General features: G+C 35.0%; 3 protein-coding genes across 3 annotated transcripts; all 3 read left to right on the plus strand.

Annotated features, from left to right (window-relative positions):
* Nucleotides 1-2,085: 2,085 nt before the first annotated feature.
* LOC102541767 (olfactory receptor 5J3-like) lies at nt 2,086-3,024 on the plus strand. Its single transcript, XM_006214037.2, has one exon. The coding sequence runs from the start codon at nt 2,086-2,088 to the stop codon at nt 3,022-3,024; it is 939 nt and encodes a 312-aa protein (XP_006214099.2).
* A 9,294-nt stretch (nt 3,025-12,318) lies between these two features.
* Nucleotides 12,319-13,257, plus strand: LOC102525233 (olfactory receptor 5J3-like). Its single transcript, XM_006214139.3, has one exon. The coding sequence runs from the start codon at nt 12,319-12,321 to the stop codon at nt 13,255-13,257; it is 939 nt and encodes a 312-aa protein (XP_006214201.1).
* Nucleotides 13,258-17,313: 4,056 nt separating this feature from the next.
* On the plus strand, nt 17,314-18,252 carry LOC107034523 (olfactory receptor 5J3-like). The gene has a single exon (XM_015247776.2). The coding sequence runs from the start codon at nt 17,314-17,316 to the stop codon at nt 18,250-18,252; it is 939 nt and encodes a 312-aa protein (XP_015103262.2).
* The last annotated feature ends 5,718 nt before the right edge of the window (nt 18,253-23,970 follow it).

Genomic DNA, 23,970 nt, shown 5'->3' on the forward strand with positions numbered 1-23,970 from the left:
CAGAATTATCTACTGAACAACTGTTGAGAAGACCGGCAGCTCTGATTATTACCAGTCTCAAGGGATCAGAAAAGAGGCTAATGATCCAACCTCTGAACATCTGAGGTTCCCATCTACACAATGAGCTATGTTGTGCCCCAAAAGAAAAAGAAGCAAACATAAAAATGCTCTACTTTCAACAATAAATCCTTTAAGAATCATGAAAACCTGGTCTTCTCTAGAAATTCTGCTTTGTCTGTACTTCACTTAACTGGGAGTATATTTAGGAAATGGTGATGTAGGTTTATTTAAAATTTTGATATTTCCTGTTATCTTCACAACAGCTGTAGGATTTCAATATCATTCCCCAATAGCCAGAAAACTGTTTCTTAACCTGTGGTGAATTTATCTTTCAAAGATTTTCTTCCCATTTTGTGGAAAAGGGACACTATTTACATAATACCTAAGTTCAATATTTTCATGTCTGTGTGTATGTTTATGTATTTAATATTTGGTTCGTATCATAACTTAAAGTTACTTGCACATTTCTGGAAAATTCAAGATATTCTACGGGAAGTGGAATATCTGAGAATTGTAATGTATTTTATCTATAGTACAAGGAAAATCATTTCTCTCCAATCTTATTAATAATAGTTTCTGGAAATCTTTTAGATCCAATTTTATTTTATAATTCCAATAAGAATATTTAAAGAATTATTTTCTATTTTCCTTGATTTCCTCACTGCTTCCTGTCCGTTACAAAAGCCGAGCATGCACACAGAAACTTGATTCCCAGAACTCAGGACAGCTTTTGCTACAAGTTGTTGCTTCTTACCACTGCAACTCCATTTGCTTGAGTAAAGTAGCTTCAAATGAATATGCTTTAAAGGTAGACTATCTAAGCTGTATAGTTTTGAGTCTTTCATTACATCAAGGTGGTGGTTGATAGTGAGTTTTAAAAAATTTTTATTTGTGATTGTTGTTTAAGTTTTGTGTGTGTGTTACTTGATTTTTGCTTCTTTTGTCTTATAAACAATTTTAGTCATAAATCATTTGGTATATATTACTTTAAAGTATAAGTACATTATATCTTTTATGAATTTATAGGCTTTTGAATTTATAAGTGGCAAAACTTTTTATATAAAACATAATCAGTTATCTATTTATCTGTATATAATATTCACAGAGTCGTAAGTAATTTATATTTATTGAATGTAGGAAAGTGTGCAAGAATGGATTAATCTATTGATCTTGAACGATAAATATTGTTGAATTAGTATTATATCATGTCAAAAAAAAAAGTGGAACTAAGTGGCAGCCTACATTTTTGCCTACATTTTTGAAAGCAGGACATATCTGACCAACATAGTTTGAATACTTGCCTCTCTCCATTGAGTTTTTGGGTTTATTGTCTTAAAGATGTGAAGCGAAACACAAAGAGGCAATGAGAAAGTTTTCAAGATAAATCGCACTGCTAATTTTGATTAGCTTCAAAACTAAATAGCAAAGAAAAAGATTTCTCTATATTTTCCTCCTCATTGAGCTTTTCCGGATGGCACAGTCATTGATTGTCCAAGTGGGGAATCTGAGCATCAGGTGATTTCAAAAAAGTTCTGATGTTTGCGATCTGTAAAGGAAGGGAGTTTAATACGATGAAAGACAGTGTCATGACTTAACTGGGTGTGCAAAAAACAGGTTTGCCACAGATAAAGAAATAATTTCTTTCCAGAGTGGCACTGTTTGTAGCCCCGGTAAGCAGAGTATTTGTAAATGTCATACAGATGAGGCGTATCTGGGTTAGAATGTCAGTGCTACCAGTTTCATGATCTAAGAGAGTTTCCTTATCCCAACTGTGATGATGTGGAAACTGAGAGGGAGGAAACAAAATAATCTCTAGTTTCAAAAATTTGAGTCGCTGTAGATGAATTGTCTAGTACGCATGTGGTCCACTGCTGAAGTTAATATCTTTTTTCATCTAACTGCAGAGTAAACCTAAATGCTACCTGCTATTATGAATCCAGATCGTACAGAAATCATATATATTTATTTTTTATCTGAGTGATTTCATCTTGTTCTGGAGCTAAAGAATTACACAAACCCTAATGCATGGCAGGTTGGAATCATACAGGTGTGAAGGAATTCCTTCTGGTAGGTTTAACTGAAAATCCTAATTTGCAGATCCCTCTCTTTGTGCTTTTCATTCTTATTTATTTCATCACTCTGGTAGGTAATTGGGGGATGATCGTGTTGATCTGGTTAAATACTCAACTTCATAGTCCAATGTACTTCTTCCTTAGCAACCTCTCTTTTTGTGATATCTGTTACTCTACTGTCATTGCTCCTAAAATGCTGGTCAATTTCCTGTCAGAACACAAGTCCAGCACATTTGCCGGCTGTGTTCTACAGAGTTCCTTTTTTGCAGTGTATGGATCCACAGAAGGCATCCTCCTCTCTATGATGGCTTATGACCACTATGTAGCAATAGCCAACCCTTTGCTGTATACAGTCATTATGACCCAAAGGGTTTGTATTCTGATGGTTCTTGTATCTTACTTGGGAGGGCTCATTAACTCCCTGACACAAACAATAGGTTTGCTCAAACTAGACTTCTGTGGTCCGAACATTGTGAATCATTATTTCTGTGATATCCCCCCTCTTCTGAAACTCTCTTGCTCAGATGCTCATAACAATGAAATGCTGCTTTTAATATTCTCTGGGGTCATTGCAATGTTCACTTTAATTATCATTGTGGTCTCTTATACTCGCATCATCACCGCCATCCAGAGAATCTGCTCGGCTGAGGGAAGGTACAAAGCCTTCTCCACTTGTGCCTCCCACCTGACTGCTGTGACCTTATTCTATGGGTCTGGAACCTTTAGTTACATCCAGCCAAGCTCTCAGTATTCCCTGGAACAGGAGAAGGTCTCCGCTGTGTTTTATACGTTGGTGATCCCCATGCTAAACCCACTGATTTATAGTCTGAGGAATAAGGATGTGAAAGATGCAGCAAAAAGGTCAATATGGCAGAAAAGAACCTCCACTTGACTCAATCTTGTCTTTTCTAACCTAACATTAACCTGAAAATAAATAGACTGTCTTTACAATTGTATCACAGATACAATCACAAACAAAACTGTAATCAAGACACTCTCATGTAATTTGAAACATGAGTCCTGGGTTTGACTTGAAGACTGAAAATCACTCTATCTCACCATTCATTGTCTTGTGAGCTGCAATAGTTTCATTATCAAAAAAATTGATAAATATATTTTTTTCTAACAAGTTCTCATGATAATCTCTGAAAGACCTCACCATGGATTTAAAGGAATCTGACACGGACTCAAATCCAAAAATACCCCAACAACAGGCATTTATCAAATCCATTGTTATCTCAGGGAAAAATTGAAGTTCTTGGCGTGATTTTCTTAGATCATTAGTTTTTGTTCTAAAAATGCCATCACTCAAGTAAAAATATATATCTTCAACTTTGTATTTAAACTGTATATCATAATATTATGTTAGAAAAAAATGGCTATAGTAACAAATAACTCTCATTAGTCATAGTTCATTCAACATATTTTTACTGAGTACTTTTATTATATCTGTTGCTCTGTGTGACCCAAAGCTAAAAAGATTTAAGATATGGAGCACAAACTGTTAGAGGATCAGGCAATGGAGGAATGTGGCCAACGGGAAGGACTAGTAAAATGTAAGAGAATATACGAATTGGCTTTAGCATGGAATTTTAAAGCAAAAGTAGTAGAAAATGAGTCTAGAAAGGTATTTAGGGATATATGTATGCAGACACTTCAATGCCAGTATAACATGTTTTGGACTCTCTTTATGGCTAATAAATGGAACTAAAAAATGAAACACAAATAGTATGATTTAAGAAAATTCCCCTGTTTTCAGCGTTTTGGAAAGTCAAAGAATATTGGGGGAAAGTTATCCTGAGACAGGCAAGAAGTGTTACAGGTGAGTAATATAGTGAAGGGGACATATTCAAGAGATAGCTCATGAATCATCCACGGGACTTGAAAAATGATTAAGATTTCCTTTTTTGGTTATTTATTTATTTGTTTGTTTGTTTATTTGAGAAGAAAGGTTTACATGCCTGGGAGTCTTTGAACCTGTGTCACTTAATCAGATAAACTGATGAAGAGAGAAAAATAGATGCAAAAAATAGATGCCTTCTGGGAAGAGAGTATAGCCAACAACAATGCCAAAGAGGTTTCCTAGGATGTTCAAGAAATCACAAGAAGATCAGAACTGGAATAAAAAGGGAAAGGAGAGGTGAGGCAAGAGATGTTTCCAGAGAGGAAGAGGGGCCCAGGCCATGCCTGGCACATGTACAATAACACATCCAAAAGCCTACAATATGTGTGCTTTTTTCAAGCACATGCAATATTTACAAAGTTGAGCAGATGAGAGGGCCAAGAAAAGTCTCCATACACATCAAAGGATATAGGGAGCACTAACTCTGTAGCAGTGACAAGATACTTCAGTTTGATAAACCCAGTTTTTTCAGTTGTAAACACAGAATAAACAAACCACTTCAAAGTTTCCTAAAGAGGTAGACAAATTAGATAGATTTTGGGTAGATAGACAGCTATGCAAATATAAATATAGATACAGATTAGATATAAATCTGGTGTTCAATGTAATTTTAACATGTTAAGAGCTGAAATTCTATAAGGGAGAAAAAATATAAGAAGTTGTATAATTCAGTTAAGTTTAAGGATCTCAGGCTAAATAACACGAATCAAAACACTGCAAAATATACCTGTGTGATAGAGCATGTGGGATATTATGAGAAGATGAATGTGTTACCTAATGTTATGTCTCAAACTTTGAGAAAGCATGAATACACACTGGATATTATAAAATAACATTATTATTATCTATAAATAAATATATGTATACAATTACCTTAATTTATAATTTTTTTGAGAAGAAAAGGTTTACATGACTGAGAGTTTCTGAACCTGTGTCATACTGGCAAGATAAATGGGTTAAGAAAAAAAAAATTAGACATACAATCTGTATGTCATTAGAATTTTTCTATCTATGTGTAAATGGAGTGAGAGAGAGATTGAGAGAGTGAAAAAGCGAAGGTAGCAATTGCAATTGTTATTTATAGGTAAGGGGTCCATGAGTGATTGTTAATTCTTTTTGCAAATTTGTATTATTCTTGAATCTCTTCTGTAAGTTGGACACGTTCCAAAATAAAAAGTTGGGAAAACACAGGGAAACGTGTTTATAAAATAACAGATCATTTTTACTTCTGAGCAGATGAATGGGATTAAAACAGTATTTATGCAAAAATAGGAAACGCCGGATAAAGTACAGATGTATCTGTTGGTACAGGTGACTAGCCTGTTAAGGAACAGAGAGCTGGAGTGGTTTTGATTCCAGACAGGTGTAATCTTAGAGAGGCTAGCTGATTTCTAGTCTTCTGATTCAGGGCAGACTTGAAAATGCAGTCTGGTAGAGGGTGGTGGGCTCTGCACGTGTTCAGAGGAACCAGTACAAATTCAGCAGACACTTTGCAAGTTTCACTATGTATGATTGTATTTTGTCCCAGGCATGGAGACCAGATAAGTAAATAAACAGACAGAGGGCAGACAATAGATGATACACAGACACATAGATCAAGATAATAGATAGAAAGGCTCACTTAAACAGAGAACTTTTGAAAAGCAGAGAGGAATTTTTGATGGTGTCCCAAATAATATGAATATTAACAGCTGCACCCACCAAAGTGATGGGCTACTGGTTCCGAACCTGCGTCCTGCGGCTGCTGTGGGGAAAGAGCAAACAGTGGAGTTTTAAGCAGTTATTTGCACTGACAAGGTATGTGTACTGGGCTAAATAGGAGCTTAACCACACAGCTGATTTTCCACATAGGAAATTGGAAGGGAAGAGGGTGTGTAGAAGAGTATCCAAAGCTGGATCTGGGTCACAGAGGCCAACTGAATAAATTGAATTGACCCAATAGAGTTACACTGAACACTAAGTCCAACTGCAGTATAGTCATTCTCTAACATACATATTGAATATTTAAAATTGATTTTATATTGTATCATATGACACATTTCAATAATTGAAGTTATATACAGTATATTATTATCTGATCACAGTGGAATTTAACTTTAAATAGATGACAAAAACTAAACTAATCTTCGATTGTTTGGAAATTAATCAACACAGTTGTTAATAAAAATGTAATAAAGATCTCTCTAGTTCTTTGTGTGTGTGTAAAATGATGTGACATTGTATTTTATTTGTTTAATGATTTAGAAAAGGCAGCACAATTTGAAGCATGGGAACAAAATATGATCACTGATATTACCAAATTTTAAGGCTCAGTATAAAGCTACAGCACTTAAGACTATGTGATATTAGCTCAAAGGTGACATATGAACGAGTGCAAAAGAATGAGAAGTCCAGCAAAGGACAAACAGACACAATGACTTGCTTTCCAATAGAGCTACCGATGATACAAAGATAAGAAAGACGTTGTGTGCGTGCCTGTTGCAGATGGTGCTAGAACAATTGGGTAACTGAATGGGGAATAAACGTCACCTTGTAACTCATACCACACATGAAAAGCGATTGAAGATGGATCGTAGAACTAGATGTCTGAAAGGTAGAAGAACAGAACATCTAGAAGTAAACAGAAGTCTGTGTCTTCGTGATACTGAAGTGGACAAACATTTCTTAGTAAGGACGCACAAATAGGAAAATTATAAAGAACAATGGAAGCACTGGCCTTTGTCTTAACTGAGGACGTCTGTTCCTGGAAATACACCATTAAGAAACTAAACAGCCACAGACTATGAAAAGATACTCGCGGTATGTGTATTTGACAAGGGAATCACATCCAGAACATATTAAAATCTACTGCCAGTCAATAAGAAAAGACAAATAAGGCAACTAAATGTGGGAAAAAATAGATAAGTGACTTTTTAATGAAAGATATACAAAATAGACAAAAGTATACGCAAAAGTGTTCAGTATCATTACTGACAAGTGTATGAAATGGTACAGCCACTGCAGAGAACGGTTTGGCAGTAAGGTGAACAATGCCTGAGTTATGTCCCAGGACTTTCACTTAGATATGAGCATGTATGTCCATCCATAAACATACAGGAACAAAAATGTTCTCAGTAGTTTTATTCAGAATGTTTATATTTATAAATTAGAAATAAAAAGCTGCCGATTGTTGGAAGAATAAATGAATACAGTTTGGTATATTCACAAAATGGAATGCTCAACAGCACTTAAAAAAAAAAGCTATTGACATACAATAATATAAATGAATCTCACTAAAGTTATGCACAGTAAAAGAAGGCAGATGCAAAAAGTCCATGTGTAAGAATCCATTAAACCACAGGTAAAACTAAGTTACCATATTATGGCTATGAGAGAGCATTTTGTAGTGCTAGAAGTATCTGTATCATGACTCATGTCGTGGTTATACTCATGTATGTAAATATAAAATTTAACTAAGCTGTTAACTTACTATCAGGGCACTTCACAATCTGTGTGTGTATGTGTGTGAGTGTGTACATAATTCTGAAACAAGTTCCCAGAGGAAAAGAGGAAAACATGAAATTTCAATTAAGAAAGTACATAAAGCAAAGGGAAGAGTAAATTTAAAATTTGTGGGTCATTAGACATAGTGATTGAATTTTGACTATACAACAATCGTAGAATTTTATTGAGAAGTTTAAAATAAATGGACTATAAATGCATGGCAACAATAATGCAAAATGCAGGGTGTATCAGTAGAGTTGAATCTTTCTAGGTTCAACCATTATAAGGAAAATTTTTTTAAAGGAACAGAGTGAATTATAGTCGATATCTCAAAATGCATAATGTAAAAGGGAAGGCAATCATTAATACATAGTAAATGTGAAAGTTAGAACAGTACAAACCGTATACTGAGACATTCTTAAAAACTTAATAGGCAAGGAATTTCTTAAACAGGACACACTAAGTGGAAAAATAATAAATTGAACTATATTGATAATTAAAATTCATTTATAGAATGAAAAGGTAAGCTATAGAATCAGAAAAAATATTTTTCATATATATGCACATACGAAACTATAAACAAATGTATAAAGAAATCATACTGCATTTTGTGGGGGAAAAAATTCTATTCAACATTTTACTTGAGATTCCTACTACATAATCACAAAACACAAAAGTAAGTTCCAGGTTTAAGCAGGCTTAAATATGAAACATACATTATTTTAAAAATGAGGCAAAAATGCACAATGGATGAATGAACAATAAAAAAAAGAAACGAAAGGTGCTCAAATTGTGAAGAAGAAGTATAATTCTTGTTATTTCCAGGTGAAATTATTCTGTGTGTAAAAAATCCTAACCAATTCTTTGTTTTCAACAATGCTGCTAAATTTTTCTATATGCCAAATTCAATTATGGCCCGATAAGTATCTCAAATATCAATACTTTTTAAATTTAATACCAGTTTTCTTTTAATTGAAGTATAGTCAGTTTACAATGTTGTGTCAGTTCTGGTTAATATTAGTTTTTATTGCAAATAAAGACATTTGATCTTAGTTTGAGGATCCACTAGCATATTTGATGATTGATGTGAAGCCACTTGCCAAAAATATGTGCTTTTTAAAAATAATATTGCATATAACTTTAAGGAGTTAATAAACCAACAGAAGTAATAGGGACTTTTTGAACATAATTATTTGTTGTTTTTCTTTTCAACTAAGTGCCTGAAAAAACATATTTATACAGTTTTCTCAGATACTTTTTTGTCCTTAATCTATATAATCTCTGGAGAAAAGAGAATACAGGTCTCAAAAACTTAATTTATTTATTTTTTATATAAAGTTGACCCTTGAACAATACAGGTTTGAACTGCAAGGGTCCACTTACCCACAGACTTTCATCAATAGTAAATACTGAAATACAATAGGATCTTCAGCTGAATCCATGGAAGTGGGCAGACCACATATATGGAGGGTGGACTGTGAAGTATACACGGATTTTCAACTACACAGGAGGGCTGGTGCCCCTAACACCTGCACTGTTCAGGGATCAACCGTGTATTTCTTATGTAATTCTTTCATATATGGACTGAAAATGAATTTTATATTTAAAAACTAAAGCAGAGACTGCATCAGGTACTTTAAAAAAATGTTCTAGGCCTTCTAAAAGAATGGCTCATCTTCTGGCTTAACTCAGCCATAGAATCTCACCTAACCCCACCCCTACTGTAATAGAGAAGAACAAATCTGACCCCTTGTTAGATCTGTTCCTTTGGCTCTAACGCTGTGCTCTGTTTCCCGTGCTGAGTCGTGCTAACTGGGCACCTTTTGTAAAAGAATGTTGCCTGCAGCCTGAAATATACAGGCGAGCCCATTCTCAAGGCTCTGACCTTTAAGGGTGTAACGCTTTCCCATTTATATACAGATAAAAAGTTGCAGAGTCAAAAATAACATCTGTCTTGTTGGAGGTCTACACGGACACCATGACCTGACCTATGTGGACAGCTACAAGAACAAAGGATTCTGACACCAAGAAGTTTGCGACCACCAACCACATTCCCTCCCCTTTTTAGTATAAAAGAAGCCTGATTTGGGTAAGATGGTTCTCCAGGACATTAGCCTGCCTTCTACTCAGTCTGCTGGCTTTCCAAATAAGTCATTATTCCTTGCCCCAACACTTTGTCTCCCAACTTATTGGCCTGTTGATCAGTGAACAGAATGATTTTGGAACCCAGTAACACTGCCACCTGCCCCATCAGCTTTTACTTTAGGGATTTAGGAAATTTGCATTTAGGAAGAAAAATGTAACTGTTTTCAGAATAAACAATAAAGGATGATTCTTATTTAGATGTCTACGTAATGGAAGAGCGTGAAATACTTCTACCAGAATCCATCGTAAGTCATTTTAAGTTAAAGCCAGAAACCCCCAGGTTTTCTATCCGCAGACGTGTAACTAGACTGGAGGAATCAACATTCAAGAGATAGGTGGTTGGATTCATTACAAGGTACCTTTTAAGAACTAGTAGTTTTAATTTTCTTTTATGACTTTCTTGCAATCCAAAGAAGTAAAGGAATAAAATTGTTTTTTATCTAGTCCTTCTCTGCTACCTTTAAGCCCACTGATATCCCATTTTGGTTTTGCTTGTATGTCTGTGTGTGTGTGTGTTTGTGTGTGTGTGTGTTTGACAATTAGTTCCAAATAATAGGTTCTTCTGAAAAGCTTCCCTTGCTGAGATGTGGAGCAAGCATCACTACCAATTCTATTGCAGGTTGTTGTTTTTTTTTTTTTTCCCAGAGACTGTAGATTTCTGTTCCTTCCTTATACTTGCCCCACTTTTCCTTCTATTCTTTTTAACAATCAGGAAGTCAAATGTCTTAAGGGAACCATTAAGTTCTTGAGAGTTTCCTAAATCCCTCAAGAAGCAGAGAGGAACTTTTAATAATATATTTAATATATCTTTGGATCACAAGATTAACTCCAGGGACCGTATTCCCATTTGAACGAAGGGAGATATATAACTGAACTTTTAAACAAAACCTATCTTGTAACATGATTGTTTTTTGATCATCTTTCTCTTGCTTTCACAGCTTGGAGTCTGTGGCTTTGGTTCTCACATTTAAATAAGTTTGAATTTCAATCTTGCTACTCACTATTATTTACCTATTATACGTATCACTGAAAATATCAGTCAATTCACTATTCTTGTGTGGTTTGGATTTATTTGTTCTGGTGGGGAAATAGAGAAAAATAAGCTATGAGGATCAGTGTTGATGAAGTTCATAAATGAACTAAGGTGTTGACTATTTTTTTCTTCCACTGGTAAGTAAAATTCACTTATTTAAATATCAGTCTACATACATTCTGCTAATCAGTTAAAAATATCCAAAAAAATGAAGGAAAAAAGGTTCAGATTTTAATGTGATGAAGACTTCAAGTTATAGGGGAGGGAGAAATTTGTAATTTGACTGTTATTCCCACCTTTTGTCTTACACTTCAGTCTCTTTTTCTGTATTAGCATCAAAATTGTTATTCAACTTCTATTGGAGTAATGAAAAATCAGTGTTTAAATTCAATCTGGAATATTTCTTAAAGGACAAATTGCAATCCAAATCATGACTCTGTATTCCCATGGGAATGTTTCATCTGTCACTCTAGATACTCTAGATCTAGCATAGATATTCCCTTATTTCATATTAATCCAGTGATCTTGCAATGTTATTCTTGTTCTAAGTTTTAATCTCTGTATACAAGGAATAGCATCTCCCAAGTGAAAGGATGATTAAGTCACCAAAAATCATCCTTTATTCTGCAGAGGTAAAGTCATTAGTATCCTAAATTGTTTAAAATATTTATTTTGAAAATAAATATTAAAAAATTGTTCAATTTTACAGGCAAAATGAGGTCACAATCAATAAATATATGTGGCTTAAGTGGAAACGATATTGCATGTTCTAAGAAAGGTGTTGCAACATCAAGGAAAACAAAGTATTACAAAGAAGTAGCTGTATGGTTTGTAGGTTTGTTTTACTTTACAAGCTTGCTTTACTTTTTTCTCAGAAAAAGCATAAAGACTCTTTTTCCTGAGTCTCCTGAGTAAGGTATTTCTATTGGATAGCAAAGGCCAATTATAAGTTACTGTTCACCATTTTCATATTCCAGCTCAGAACTCCCTCCCCCCCCATGCCTAATGAGCACTCTTTTCAGGGGCTATTGCCTCGGCTGTTTTTGAAGAAAGATTCCAGAATTTTTTTCATATTGGAGACTTGCCTTTCTTCACATCCCTGTTTAAAAAAAAAATGTAGAGTGTAAACTTAACATGAAGTCATTAAGTGGGAAAACTCAAGTTTAAATGTCACAATACCATTTATTCTTGTATATTGATATAGTTGACATTGGCTACTATGAGATCCCAAGGAAGACGTTTTAAAGAGAGCTTCAGTGGTACCATGGATTAAATTTCCAACTTCAGTCATTTGTGCTTTATAAACTGGATTTTACACATTTTAGAATGAAATTCACTTAAGGTTTTAAATGCCTTCTGAATTCATCCCTAACCGAGACCATAATGTTTTCTTTCTTCATGCATGGAATTTCCCGATGGAGCAGGCAAATAAACAGTGCTTAAAGAGACTAGAAAATTTTAGTTAAAATGTTCTAATTTTATGGATAAAACAAGTAGAGCAGAGACGTCAACAACTCAAGTCACTAGTTAGGGATTCCAAACAGTCTTGATAACGCCACACGGTTACTTCTCAATTTATTCCAATCTCCTTATTGTTAACAGGTCCCAAGAAAAGTAAGCACATGGCTGATGTTAATTTCACACTGGTGACCGAATTTATCCTTTTGGGGCTGACAGATCGTGCTGACATGAAAGTGGTCCTCTTCCTCTTGTTCCTGCTCACCTATACCATCTCCTTGGTTGGGAACCTAGGCATGCTCTTTCTCATCCAGATAACTCCCAAACTCCAGACACCCATGTATCATTTCCTTAGTTGCCTATCATTTGTTGATGCCTGCTATTCGTCAGTCTTCGCACCCAAAATGTTGCTGAACTTCTTCATTGAACAGGAGACAATTTCATTCTCTGCGTGCATTGTGCAATATTTTCTATTCGTGTCACTCTTGACCACAGAAGGCTTCCTGCTGGCAGCAATGGCTTATGACCGCTACATGGCCATTGTGAACCCTTTACTTTATACGGTAGCTATGACAAAAATGGTCTGTGTCGCTCTAGTCATTGGATCATGTGTAGGAGGTTTAATCAACTCTTTGACACACACGCTTGGCTTGCTGAAGCTGTCTTTCTGTGGGCCCAATGTCATCAGGCACTTCTTCTGTGACCTTCCCCCACTGTTGAAGCTGTCATGTTCTGACACATCCGTGAACGAGCTGTTGCTTTTAATCTTCTCTGGAGTTATTGCCATGACCACTTCCCTGACTGTGATGATCTCCTACGTCTTCATCGTCGCTGCCATCCTGAGGATCCGCTCAGCAGGAGGAAGACACAAAGCCTTCTCCACGTGTGCTTCCCATCTTACGGCTGTGACTTTGTTCTATGGCTCTATAAGTTTCAGTTACATTCAACCAAGCTCCCAATACTCCTTAGAACAAGAAAAGGTGGTGTCTGTGTTTTATACTCTGGTGATTCCTATGTTAAACCCATTGATTTATAGCCTGAGAAACAAGGAAGTGAAGGATGCTGTGAAAAGAGTTAAAGAAATGAAATATATCCCTTGTTAATTTCATAGCCATATGGGCTCTAAAATAGTAGACAGACAAGTGCCTTGGATAATGAAATTTATATGAATTTACTAAAATTATGAATCCAAAGGACTCTTAGAGTTTATTTAATTGGAACCTTCTGTTTTACAATGGAAGAAAAAAGCCTGGAATAATGTCATAGTTGGCTGGTTACTGTGTAAACTAACCTAATAAACCATCTTAAATCTAGGTTAGTTATTTCTGGACAGTTGTTAACATTTTCTTTCCTGTATGTGGGTAGAAATGAATATATACACACAGACATATAGACACACAAACACACACACACACAGAGATACAAACATAACATTCATAAATAGTGAAATATCTCTTAACTGGTTTTCTCTCTTGAGTACAGAAAAAAGCAAAATACTTTAAAAGCAGAAAGTACTAGTTCTTGAATTATCGAGTAAAACTGGTAGATACATGCTCCTAGAATTAGCCCGGATTATTTATAGTCAGATATTCTACAAGATAAAAGACATGCTCAAAAATAGAAGGTGGACTTGGTTTTGATACCTTTCCACTCACAGAGGTTATCCTAAACCATTTCCTCTTTCCTGGCCTTGGTGTCCTTTACTACAAGTTAATCAGAGAATCTTCAATAATCAGACTCAATTCTCCCTTTCCTTTAAGGCTCCTCCAACATCCTCTTTAGACATTAAACAAAACACTTCCTTGAAGGTCATCTAGGTAGGAGAAAAGCACTGCTCTGTATTTTAAGCAGGAAAATCATGTGAAGCCAATTGTTTTCCCAGTGATTCAAGTTATATGTACATGAGCATAATGATAAAATTAGACCCCTAAATACTGATTGCTCCATAATGATCTCTTTTCCCCAAAGTATCCTGTCTGGAAAATAAAAACTGTATTCTAAAGAATACTTGCATTTACAAATAAAATTATATTTAATTTTTGGAGTCTGTTCTAAATACTGAAATAAATAGTGGCAGTTTGGCTAAGCAGTGCAGAGACAGCTGGATGCTCTGTATTATTAACTCATGTTTTTACAAGTCAGTCTACCTGGATTAAGCGTTATTTTTTCTTCTCAGTGACAGCCAAAATCACATAAACGAATGGTTCCGCTGTCTGTGAAGTTAGGAAATTGAAATGATTATTGTATTAGACATTCATGAAAAGAAATTCATACGAAGGTTTCCTTTTCAGAATAAAACAATCACACCACCACCACCACCACCACCAAGGACAGCATATAACATATTTATATATACAGTCCTTCACAATTTTCCAAAATCATTTAATATATTATTTGAAATTGGATGCTACAAGGCTCCATTTATGCATGAGGCATTGATGTAAATGTATTTGTATGTAAGTTTTAATTTTCAGATTAAAATAAAAATAAAATAATAATGATAATAAGTAAACTTAATTTTACATAATTCATCACAACTTTTCGGGAGCATTAAGTGTCATATCTGAGAGTATGAAACACAAGAAATATTATAGGGGCAAAATAATTGAAACTCAGAAAAATAAATTGAGTTGTTTACAATTTTTAGTAAGATCGTGCTGGGACATTGCTCTCCCAGGACTCTTCTTTAGCTGTTTTGATGAGACCTGGTGCTCACAGCACCCCTGTGGATGGCATCCCCCAAAGGCCCTGAGCCAAATATAAGCACAAGTCAAGAAACCAATAGGAGTGGCCAGGCTTCCTCTCAACACCAGGTAGGGGGCGCCTTTGTGTGTTCTAACAATTATAAATGCCTTTCCCTGTGTTCAAAAAGAGCAACTCTCAATAGACACTGTGAATAAAATGTGAAGACTATCATCTGCCTCAAATCCACCCCAGTTACTGAGATGACTGAAACCCAGTTAGACCATGACCAGGGCAATCGGCTCGCTTGAAGTCATTAGTGAGTTTATTCCATATTTCCTCAGGTGGCTGTGTTTATAGCTTCACATAATTATGCCGGTTACAAGAGGGAATTTACTGAAAGAAATTCATTGAGATTGACCATTGCAAACTGTTGAATTTTGTTAAATCCGAGGAAAAGAGTAGCCATTTATTTGGTCCTGTTAGCAGAGCTAAATTTTAGACTCAAAGATTAATTTATTCTGCGTAACTGACTTTACAGTGAAAGGAAGTTCAGATGAAATTTACCAATTATTAAGTGAAAATTAAAGAGAAATACAAAATGAGTGAAATAAGAAATTTATCATCAAAGTAACAAATCGGTTTGTTTAAAAACAAAATCAAGGCAAATCTAACTAAACAAAACCAAACAAAAAAAGCAAAAATCCAAATAATCACTTTAGTCAAAGGCATCTGTCCAGTATGTCAGCAGAGTCCAGTCTCTGTTTTCCTTATTCGTTTTACTTTGAATAGACAGCAAACATTTGAGAGCATCCATGGTGAACCACCCTGTTTCCACATATTTTCTTATTTAAGTCTCACAACTACTGCTTGAGAAAGGTTTAGAGATGAATCTGATAGTTAGGCTGGGAAACCAAGAGTTAGACATGCAATCACAGCTCAACGTGGTATAAAGTGACTAGTCATTCTTTTTATATCTTGTATATCCAACGTGAGAAAAATTAGACTCGGGATGGTCTCCTAGCAAATGGACATAATCAAAGTTATTTGGTAGCATGATTTGCAGAATTGTTATCAAATTATTTTCTTTATATAACACTGATAATAAAGGGTAGAAATCCAAGCCCATTCACTCTGCATTCAATATCAGGGAAATATTATTCCCAAAGCATGGATTGTGGAACAGTGTATTCATTAATATTTAGTGAAAATAGATTTGATTGTCAAATTAATATGAAATGTGTTCTGTATGTATTTATCTTATTGGAACTTGCAAAGCATAGTCAAATATTATGCATTCTTATAAGTCCTGCAATAAAGAAAGCTTTCCTTAAAAATTATTTAGCCAAGTGTTTCTCAAATACATTAGATATCAGAATGTTGTTTTTCACGTAGTTTTGGTTATATGATAAAAACTAAAATAAAATTGATTTAATGATCTAACTTTTCCTGGATAAAAACCCAGATTCATATGTGAACTAATGTGCCAAAATCATCTGCATTGTCCTTGAAATTAAACTTGAGACCTAATTTTTTTTTCTTTTTTTTGTGTGCGGGTGGGGGGCAGTCATTTGGTTTATTTATTTATTTATTTTGATAGCGGTTTTGGGAATTGACCCCAGGACCTCATGCATGCTAAGCACTCACTCTACCACTGAGCTCTATGCACCCCCTCTCGAGTTGAGATTTCTTGACTGTAGGGATTCAAACATGTGTTTGACTCAATCTTAATGCAAAAAATCTGCTGTGGTCTAATTTAAGCCATTTGGTAATAAATGCTATAAGAAATCCGAGTATCGAATGATAAATATCTTCTGGCATAGCAAAGAATGGCTTCCTGGAATAACTGAGTTTTAACCAATAAATGATGTTGTTCTGATAGAAAATTCTCATTTTCCATTTTTACGGAGAATGATCAGTTTTATTAGATGATATTATATACACATATGTATTTTCTGCCCGTTTGTTATTTCTATTGTTTAACATGTCATGTGTATTTTTGCCTATGTTAAAAAGATGTCACGGAGAATAATTTTGCCAGATTCCCCAAGAATTTATCTGTTAAACATAGAGTTTTTTGTTCTTTGCTAAGGAATCTTCTTTTAAAACTTGAGGCCCTTGTCTTGTGTTCTGGAATCTGAGACGCACTGTTATCCAACGTCCACCTCTGAACCTTCTCCGCTGAACTAAGATCACTATTACAGCTTTTCACAGGGATTTTACTTTCTCCAGGGGTTCCTATGTGGTACTTAATGCCAGTTTACAGCCCCTGGTGAGACTTTGATCCAAATAAAGTTTTGAATCAGGCTAACTTTCATATTTGCAAGAAGTGAATTGACTGTGGATTATTATTATTAACTAAAATCATGCAGTTTTCTAAAGATGCTGGTAGAACAAATTTATGTTCAAGCTGCACTCTTTGCTTATTTTCTGTTTCCTCTCATTCCCTGTAGACCCATCAGAGAGGAGCCACATAAATGGCTAACAGAAATGTCAGTGAGATAACTGAATTCATCCTCCTGGGGCTGACCGATGACCCTGAACTGAATACGGTCCTATTTGTGCTGCTTCTCTTGATTTATCTCATCACTGTAGTGGGCAATGTTTGGCTGATTGCAGTCATCCTGGCTAGTGCCCAGCTCCATTCTCCCAAGTACTTTTTCCTTAGCCAGTTGGCTTTCTTGGATTTCTGCTCTTCCTCGGTCTTTATCCCTAAGATGCTGATGAACTACATAGCAGGACAGAGAGCCATCTCCTATTGTGGTTGCCTCCTTCAGTATTCCTTTGTCAGCATGCTCCTGACCACAGAATACTTCCTTCTGGCTGCAATGGCATTTGATCGGTACGTTGCCATTTGCCGCCCCCTTCACTACAAAGGTCTCATGACCCCTACACTCTGCATCCAACTGGTGACTGCGTCCTACCTAGCAGGTTGCACCAACTCACTCACCCATTTGAGTGGCTTGCTCAGTCTGTCTTTCTGTGGTCCCAATGTCATCAACCATTATTTTTGTGATATCCCACTGCTGTTCCAACTTTCCTGTTCTGATACCCAGTACAATGAGGCTTTATTTACAGTCCTCTCTGGGACCACGTCAGTGGCTACCTTTCTGATGGTGGTTAGTTCCTATCTGGGCATCCTTCTCACTGTCCTGAAGATACAGTCTTTGAGGGGCAGATACAAAGCCTTCTCCACATGTGCCTCCCACCTAATGGTAGTGACTCTCCTCTACGGAACAGTGATGTTTACTTATCTGGGGACCAGCTCTAGCTACCCACAGGATAGAGCCAAAATCCTGTCCGTGTTCCATACCCTTTTGCCACCAATATTAAATCTCCTGATTTACAATGTAAGAAACACAGAGGCCAAAGAAGCAATGAAAAGAATTATTATGCAGAAAATATTTGCTCAGTGACTATAAATTTTCAAGCAAAAAAAGTTTAAGAAATATTGATAGATGCTACACATTTTTAGGTTTACTTATTAAAGGCCTGTGAATTAAACTGACAGTGGGGAGGGTATAGCTCTGTGGTAGAGCACATGCTTAGCATGCATGAGGTCCTGGGTTCAATCCCCAGTACATCTATTAAAAATAAATAAATAAATTTATTAAATTAAAAAAGATAAACTGACAAAAGGCAGATTGACAGGAGAATAGACAAAGTGCATTCATATACATATGAATACATACCAAAAAAAGTGGCTAGTTCAATAGTTAGAGATGAGGTTTATATACCTAACAATATAGGAAAGAGAGAGGGAGACATGGCTTCCCTGGGAAAAACAAATGGGTTTCTAAGGGAACAAATGAGAGACAGGAAATTCTGTGACATCATTTGTTTATGCAGGAGCAAGTGGTCATTCTGTCTTCCTCCTGGCAGACAAAGCAGTCCCAGGGACAGAGGATTTTATGGCAGCTTCATTCTCAGAAGTTCTGCCTTTAGTCAGATAAAGGAGGCTCAGAGAAAGACTCCCTCCACATCAACTGAATCCCAAGTGGCTCCAATTTAAAATAATGTTGTGCCACTGCATAATTTAGGTTCTTTTGATTCCTCAGTTATTATTTTGAATCTCTACTAATTTCTTAGGTAATAAATTGACACCATCTTCTACAGATTGGTTAGTTACAGAATATGATTTTCAGTTTTAATTGGATATAGAAGAACCAGTAGGTGACAATCACACACATACATACAGAAACACACACACACACACATGCACATACACATACTTGAAAAGAATCAGTTACAGAGAGTGAAATCAGTCTTCCCTCTTTACAATTCTAGAGGAGCTGACCCATTTTACAGATGAGGAAACAAGTGATCAAGGGAGTTAAAAGCTTACCCAAGATTAGACAACATCCAACATTTGAGAGGTAGCGTTCAAACACACATATATTTGTGTACATGTTCACAGGCCTTCTCCCATTTTACACAAAGAAACACAATTTTCTGCATGCATTTTGTTTGCCATATTTATCTGGAACCTTTAAATTTTGAATGTTTAACTTTAAAAATAGTGCCACAGGCACAGAAGGGTTTCTTTTTTATGACAATTCCATTTCTGCCTGTTGTTTAACAGAAATACCAAAATAGCAATGCAAAGGTTTTCTGTTATATCAGCGTATATTGGAATTCACTAAAAAAAAAAAAAATCAGCCTTTAGGAAATTTTCATTAAATAGTACAGTCACTTGAAAATGCTGAAAGTTTTTTTTAAACAAAATGACTCTTAGAATCCCACATTGCTATGTTCATATTATTGTCCTATTTACTCAGACATGCATAAGAAACTCAGACCTGCATCACTGTCATCACTACGATTGTTAATAGAGCAAACATAGCCTTTGCTGGTGACACCTTTGCAATGCGTAGTGAACAACAGTTTCAAATTTGTGGAAAGAATGCTGGTATTTATCAAATGGAATAACCCATAGTGCCTAGCAATAAATCTTATTCAAACTCTGTAAGTCTCTGGGCTTTTTTTTTTCTTATTACTTGACAATTAAACTTATGTCAATATGTATCAAAGTGTTTTAAAGCAAATTGTATTTCATTGTTTCTATGTGGCCTATATTTTCTTCCAGAATAATCCCATTGTCAAATATTTTGATTGCATATCACCACAACTGCCATGCATTTTCAAAAAAATAAGTAATCACTGTTAATGTTAAACCAGGTTTTCAAAGCAAAACTATTACTTAATGAGAGATTCCTTAGGACGTGGCAGGTGCTGATTATGTCTCATAATCACAGACTAAAGTTCTAACGTACACTGGGCCTGCCAAATATCCACCTCCTGAGTTGTACACTTCGGGGTTTAATGTCTTACAAAGTAATTTATAGCAAAATGATGAAGTCTGTGTGTAAAACTTATTCATTTTTCTAATTGTTTTCATCTTGACAGTTGTCTAATAATCAAATTCTTTGGTGAAACACATACTTTTTTTATCTTGATAGTTTACTAAATTACTTTCCAAAATATTTATGTAAAACTTAATGCCTTCATCAATGTCACTATTTTTATTTAAAAGTTTATAGAATAATGATAACAGGGATCCTTGGAGAAGCGACTGTTTCTAGAGCAGAGTCCAGGAAAATAAATGATAAACCTGGAGCACACTACACTGTCAGGATGTAAGAAGTGGAAATAAATGAAAAAAACAAACAAAGAGCAGAGCACGTCCAAAGAGCAGAGCACGCAGGAGTTGATTCAATGATGGTTCCATTAGCAAAGCTGGAATGAATTGAGCAGCATTGGAAGTGATGGGGGTATTGGATAATAACCCCCCAAAACAAAATAAGTATCAAAGAGTATATACTGCTATAAATAAATAAATAAGAAATAACAACTCTTCCTTACAGAATCATTTCAATTAAAATATGTTGAAAGACTAAAGGGAAATGGAAATTTACTATGAAAACACCACCGTAGTAATTGTCAGAGGCAATATGTTGATGGATGCCAACAAGTATAAATAAAATATTTTGTCTTCCATATTTATGTAATTTATATAAATTACATAGGAAAGAAAATGAAATAAATAATATTAATATTCCATATACATGTTAGTTTATATAAATTACATAGTAAAGAATCATAACTTTACAGTAAAGAAGCCTGGCAGACACTATTTTATAATTTCTTTTGTCATGGGGAGGTAATTAGACTTGTTTATTTATTTATTTTCAGAGGAGGCACTGGAGATTGACCCCAGGACCTCATGCGCGCTAGGCAGGTGCTCTACCACTTGAGCTATACCCTCCCCTTCCCCTTGACAGACATTACTTCAAGTGATCAAGTTTAACATCACTAGTAATACCACTTAACATTCTGTATCCTCTAATAATATGAAAAGGACATGCATATCACCTCACTGGAACTTTTTTCTCATAATGAATAACTTCAGGTTAATCATGAGAAAACATCAGGCAAACTTAAACTGAGAGACATTCTGAAAACACTTGACCAACAATCTTGAAAAGTGTCAGTCATGAAAGAACAGGAAAGGAAATGGGAAAGTCACAGACTGAAACACTTAAAGAGACACGACACTAATTGCAGAGTGATATTCTGGATTGGATCCTGGAAGAGTAAAAAGGACTCTGGGGGAAAACTGGTGAAATTGAATAAAATGTGTAGTTTTGTTAACATTGCTGTATCAGTGTGAATTTCTTTGTGTTAATTATTATGCTCTAGTTATGTAAGATGTTAACATTCATGAAACTGTGTAAAGAGCATGCTGAAAATATGTAAGTTGAAAAAAATTAACTAAAAAGTTAAATATAGCTGGTTAACAACTAGAACTTAAAATGGGTTTATAAGGAATATGAATTGAATTAAGTAAGCATTTACTACATACCCATTAATCCTGCACTGCAGTCAACTCTAGCCTTAATACCCGGTAAATACTGGGAGGGATGAACCTATTAGCTCACCAAATATCAGACTATTAAAGAACTGAGACAAATTTTGAATCTTGAATCTTTAAAGAAGCAATCAACGTTAAGTAATTTAAAAGTAGAGATAATATTCTCATCATTGCAGTCCCACACAAATCATAGTATCTGTCATTTGAGAGTGCTTAAAGTGTAAAAATAAGTACAAAATGGATGGAAATTTGAGATTACAGGTATACAATTCAATATTTTCAAAGTTTTCTTTTCTCAAGACACATACTAGAGGGGAAAAAGAGTAGTAATCATTTCTTTTGTCCTAATATCTAAATATGCTGATCACCAGTAAGTGTTATGGCCCATTTATAACAGATTTTATTCTTTTTTTTTTTAATCTCTAATGTGACAAGTAGAATTAGAGATGTGTGGTTTTCCTCCCCAATGAAGGATCTGTCTTGTCTCAACATATGATTCCATCATATTAAATATCTTCTAAAAATAAGTAAAATAAGAGACCATAATGATAACAGTAGAAAAGTCACTTAATCTGGCAAGCCTGTGAGATCCTTTTAAGCTAGTGTTTGGAAACAATCCATGGACCTGAGGCATTTTGAAAAAGTCACATTTTTGGGTCAATTTCAGACCTACCAATTCAGAGTCATTATAGGGGTGTGGCTTAGGAAATTGCTTAAAAAAATAAACAAACAAATAGAATAATAATGTAATTAAAGTTTTTCAAAGTACTGACCTATCAGCTGAACATGAAACAGAGAGAATGACCTTTAATTTTACTTAAGGTTCTTTTTGCTTATTTTCCTAGATGGCATACGCATTCTCAGCCTATTTTGTGTGTATGTACCATTAAGCACAGTCAGTTAAAAATCACAGAATGTCTGTATTAAAAATAAATACATACATGACTGGTTGACATAGGTGGTAACATAATTTCAATGTATATTAACACTATTAAATCAGTAGCTGGAAATCTCACTGCTTTTGCTGAGAGACCAGCAAAACCCCAGGCAGGGGCAATGGTTATCTGATATTCTCTAATGCCATGTATTTCACATATATTTCCTAATGCTTTAAAAAAGATGTCTATATATATAATATATATTATATATATACACACACACGTATATAATATCAAAATAAACATAAGTTTTTAAACTACATTAATTACATATCTCAATATGTCTATGGCCATTTAAACTGAAATACACAAAGCTGAGGAACATTTAATTCCAAACTTTTCCACTGGAGATGCATTCTAGGCAAATTAAAAATAAACCTTGGGGCACAATTAAAATACAACACTCAAGAGATCGAAAATGCTAATTGACCAATTTCTTTATGATATAACTTTGCAAGTTTAAAAAGAGATGCTGGTATACTAGATTCAGAAGACAATCCTTTTTTTAAATGGGGAAATACACTAAGAACAAAATTAATCCTGAATACAAATCTAAGTTTGACCTAAAAAAATAGATTTTAATTCTCAAGAAGACACACAAAAATTAAGAATTATTTTGTTAATTCTGTTCTTATTTTTATCCTATCAATGGAAGGTAGTATATGCATTATCCATAACTGTCATTGAAACTATCCACATTTTTCCATCAACTTCCTAATACCAATAAGGGTGCGTTATATAGGAAATAGAGCCCTGTGCTAACAGCAGCAGCAACAGCAAACACAACAGACACAAGCCTTTATACTGAGAATTCACGGGATTCAGATGTGTAGAGGAGGGAGATCTAGCCATATGCCAAAAACTAATGGTGGATTTTGCAAAGGTTGCAAAATGTTTTCTCTTCTTATTGTCTGAACATAAACCTGAAAATAGATGGAAGAGAGCTGAGAGAGAAGGGGTTTTCCTTTTGATGACTCAATAACAGGTAAGTCCAATTTTACCTTTCTCTTCTTTATTGTGTGCGTGTGTGTGTGTTTCTTACACTGAGAAACATTTTCTTTTTACATGCCTGCATCTTCCAGTAAGCTTTAAGAATGGTGCCAGGCAAGACAAACTGCCTTCGTTGACTAAAAGCTACTTAAACAAATAGGAGCATTGTGAACGTGGGAGACCCTAAATGATTAAGTATACTTAACCAAGCAGAGTGCTAAATGTCTGAAACGAACTTGCATTAATATCATGCTAGTTTCAGTTTTTATTTATCACATACTTATGTCAATTGAATTAGGCAAATAAGGTCTCTAATTTCTAGTGAAATCACCTTA

The sequence above is a fragment of the Vicugna pacos genome, chromosome 10 (assembly GCF_048564905.1).
Source record: "Vicugna pacos chromosome 10, VicPac4, whole genome shotgun sequence".
In the NCBI taxonomy this organism is placed as follows: Eukaryota; Metazoa; Chordata; class Mammalia; order Artiodactyla; family Camelidae; genus Vicugna; species Vicugna pacos.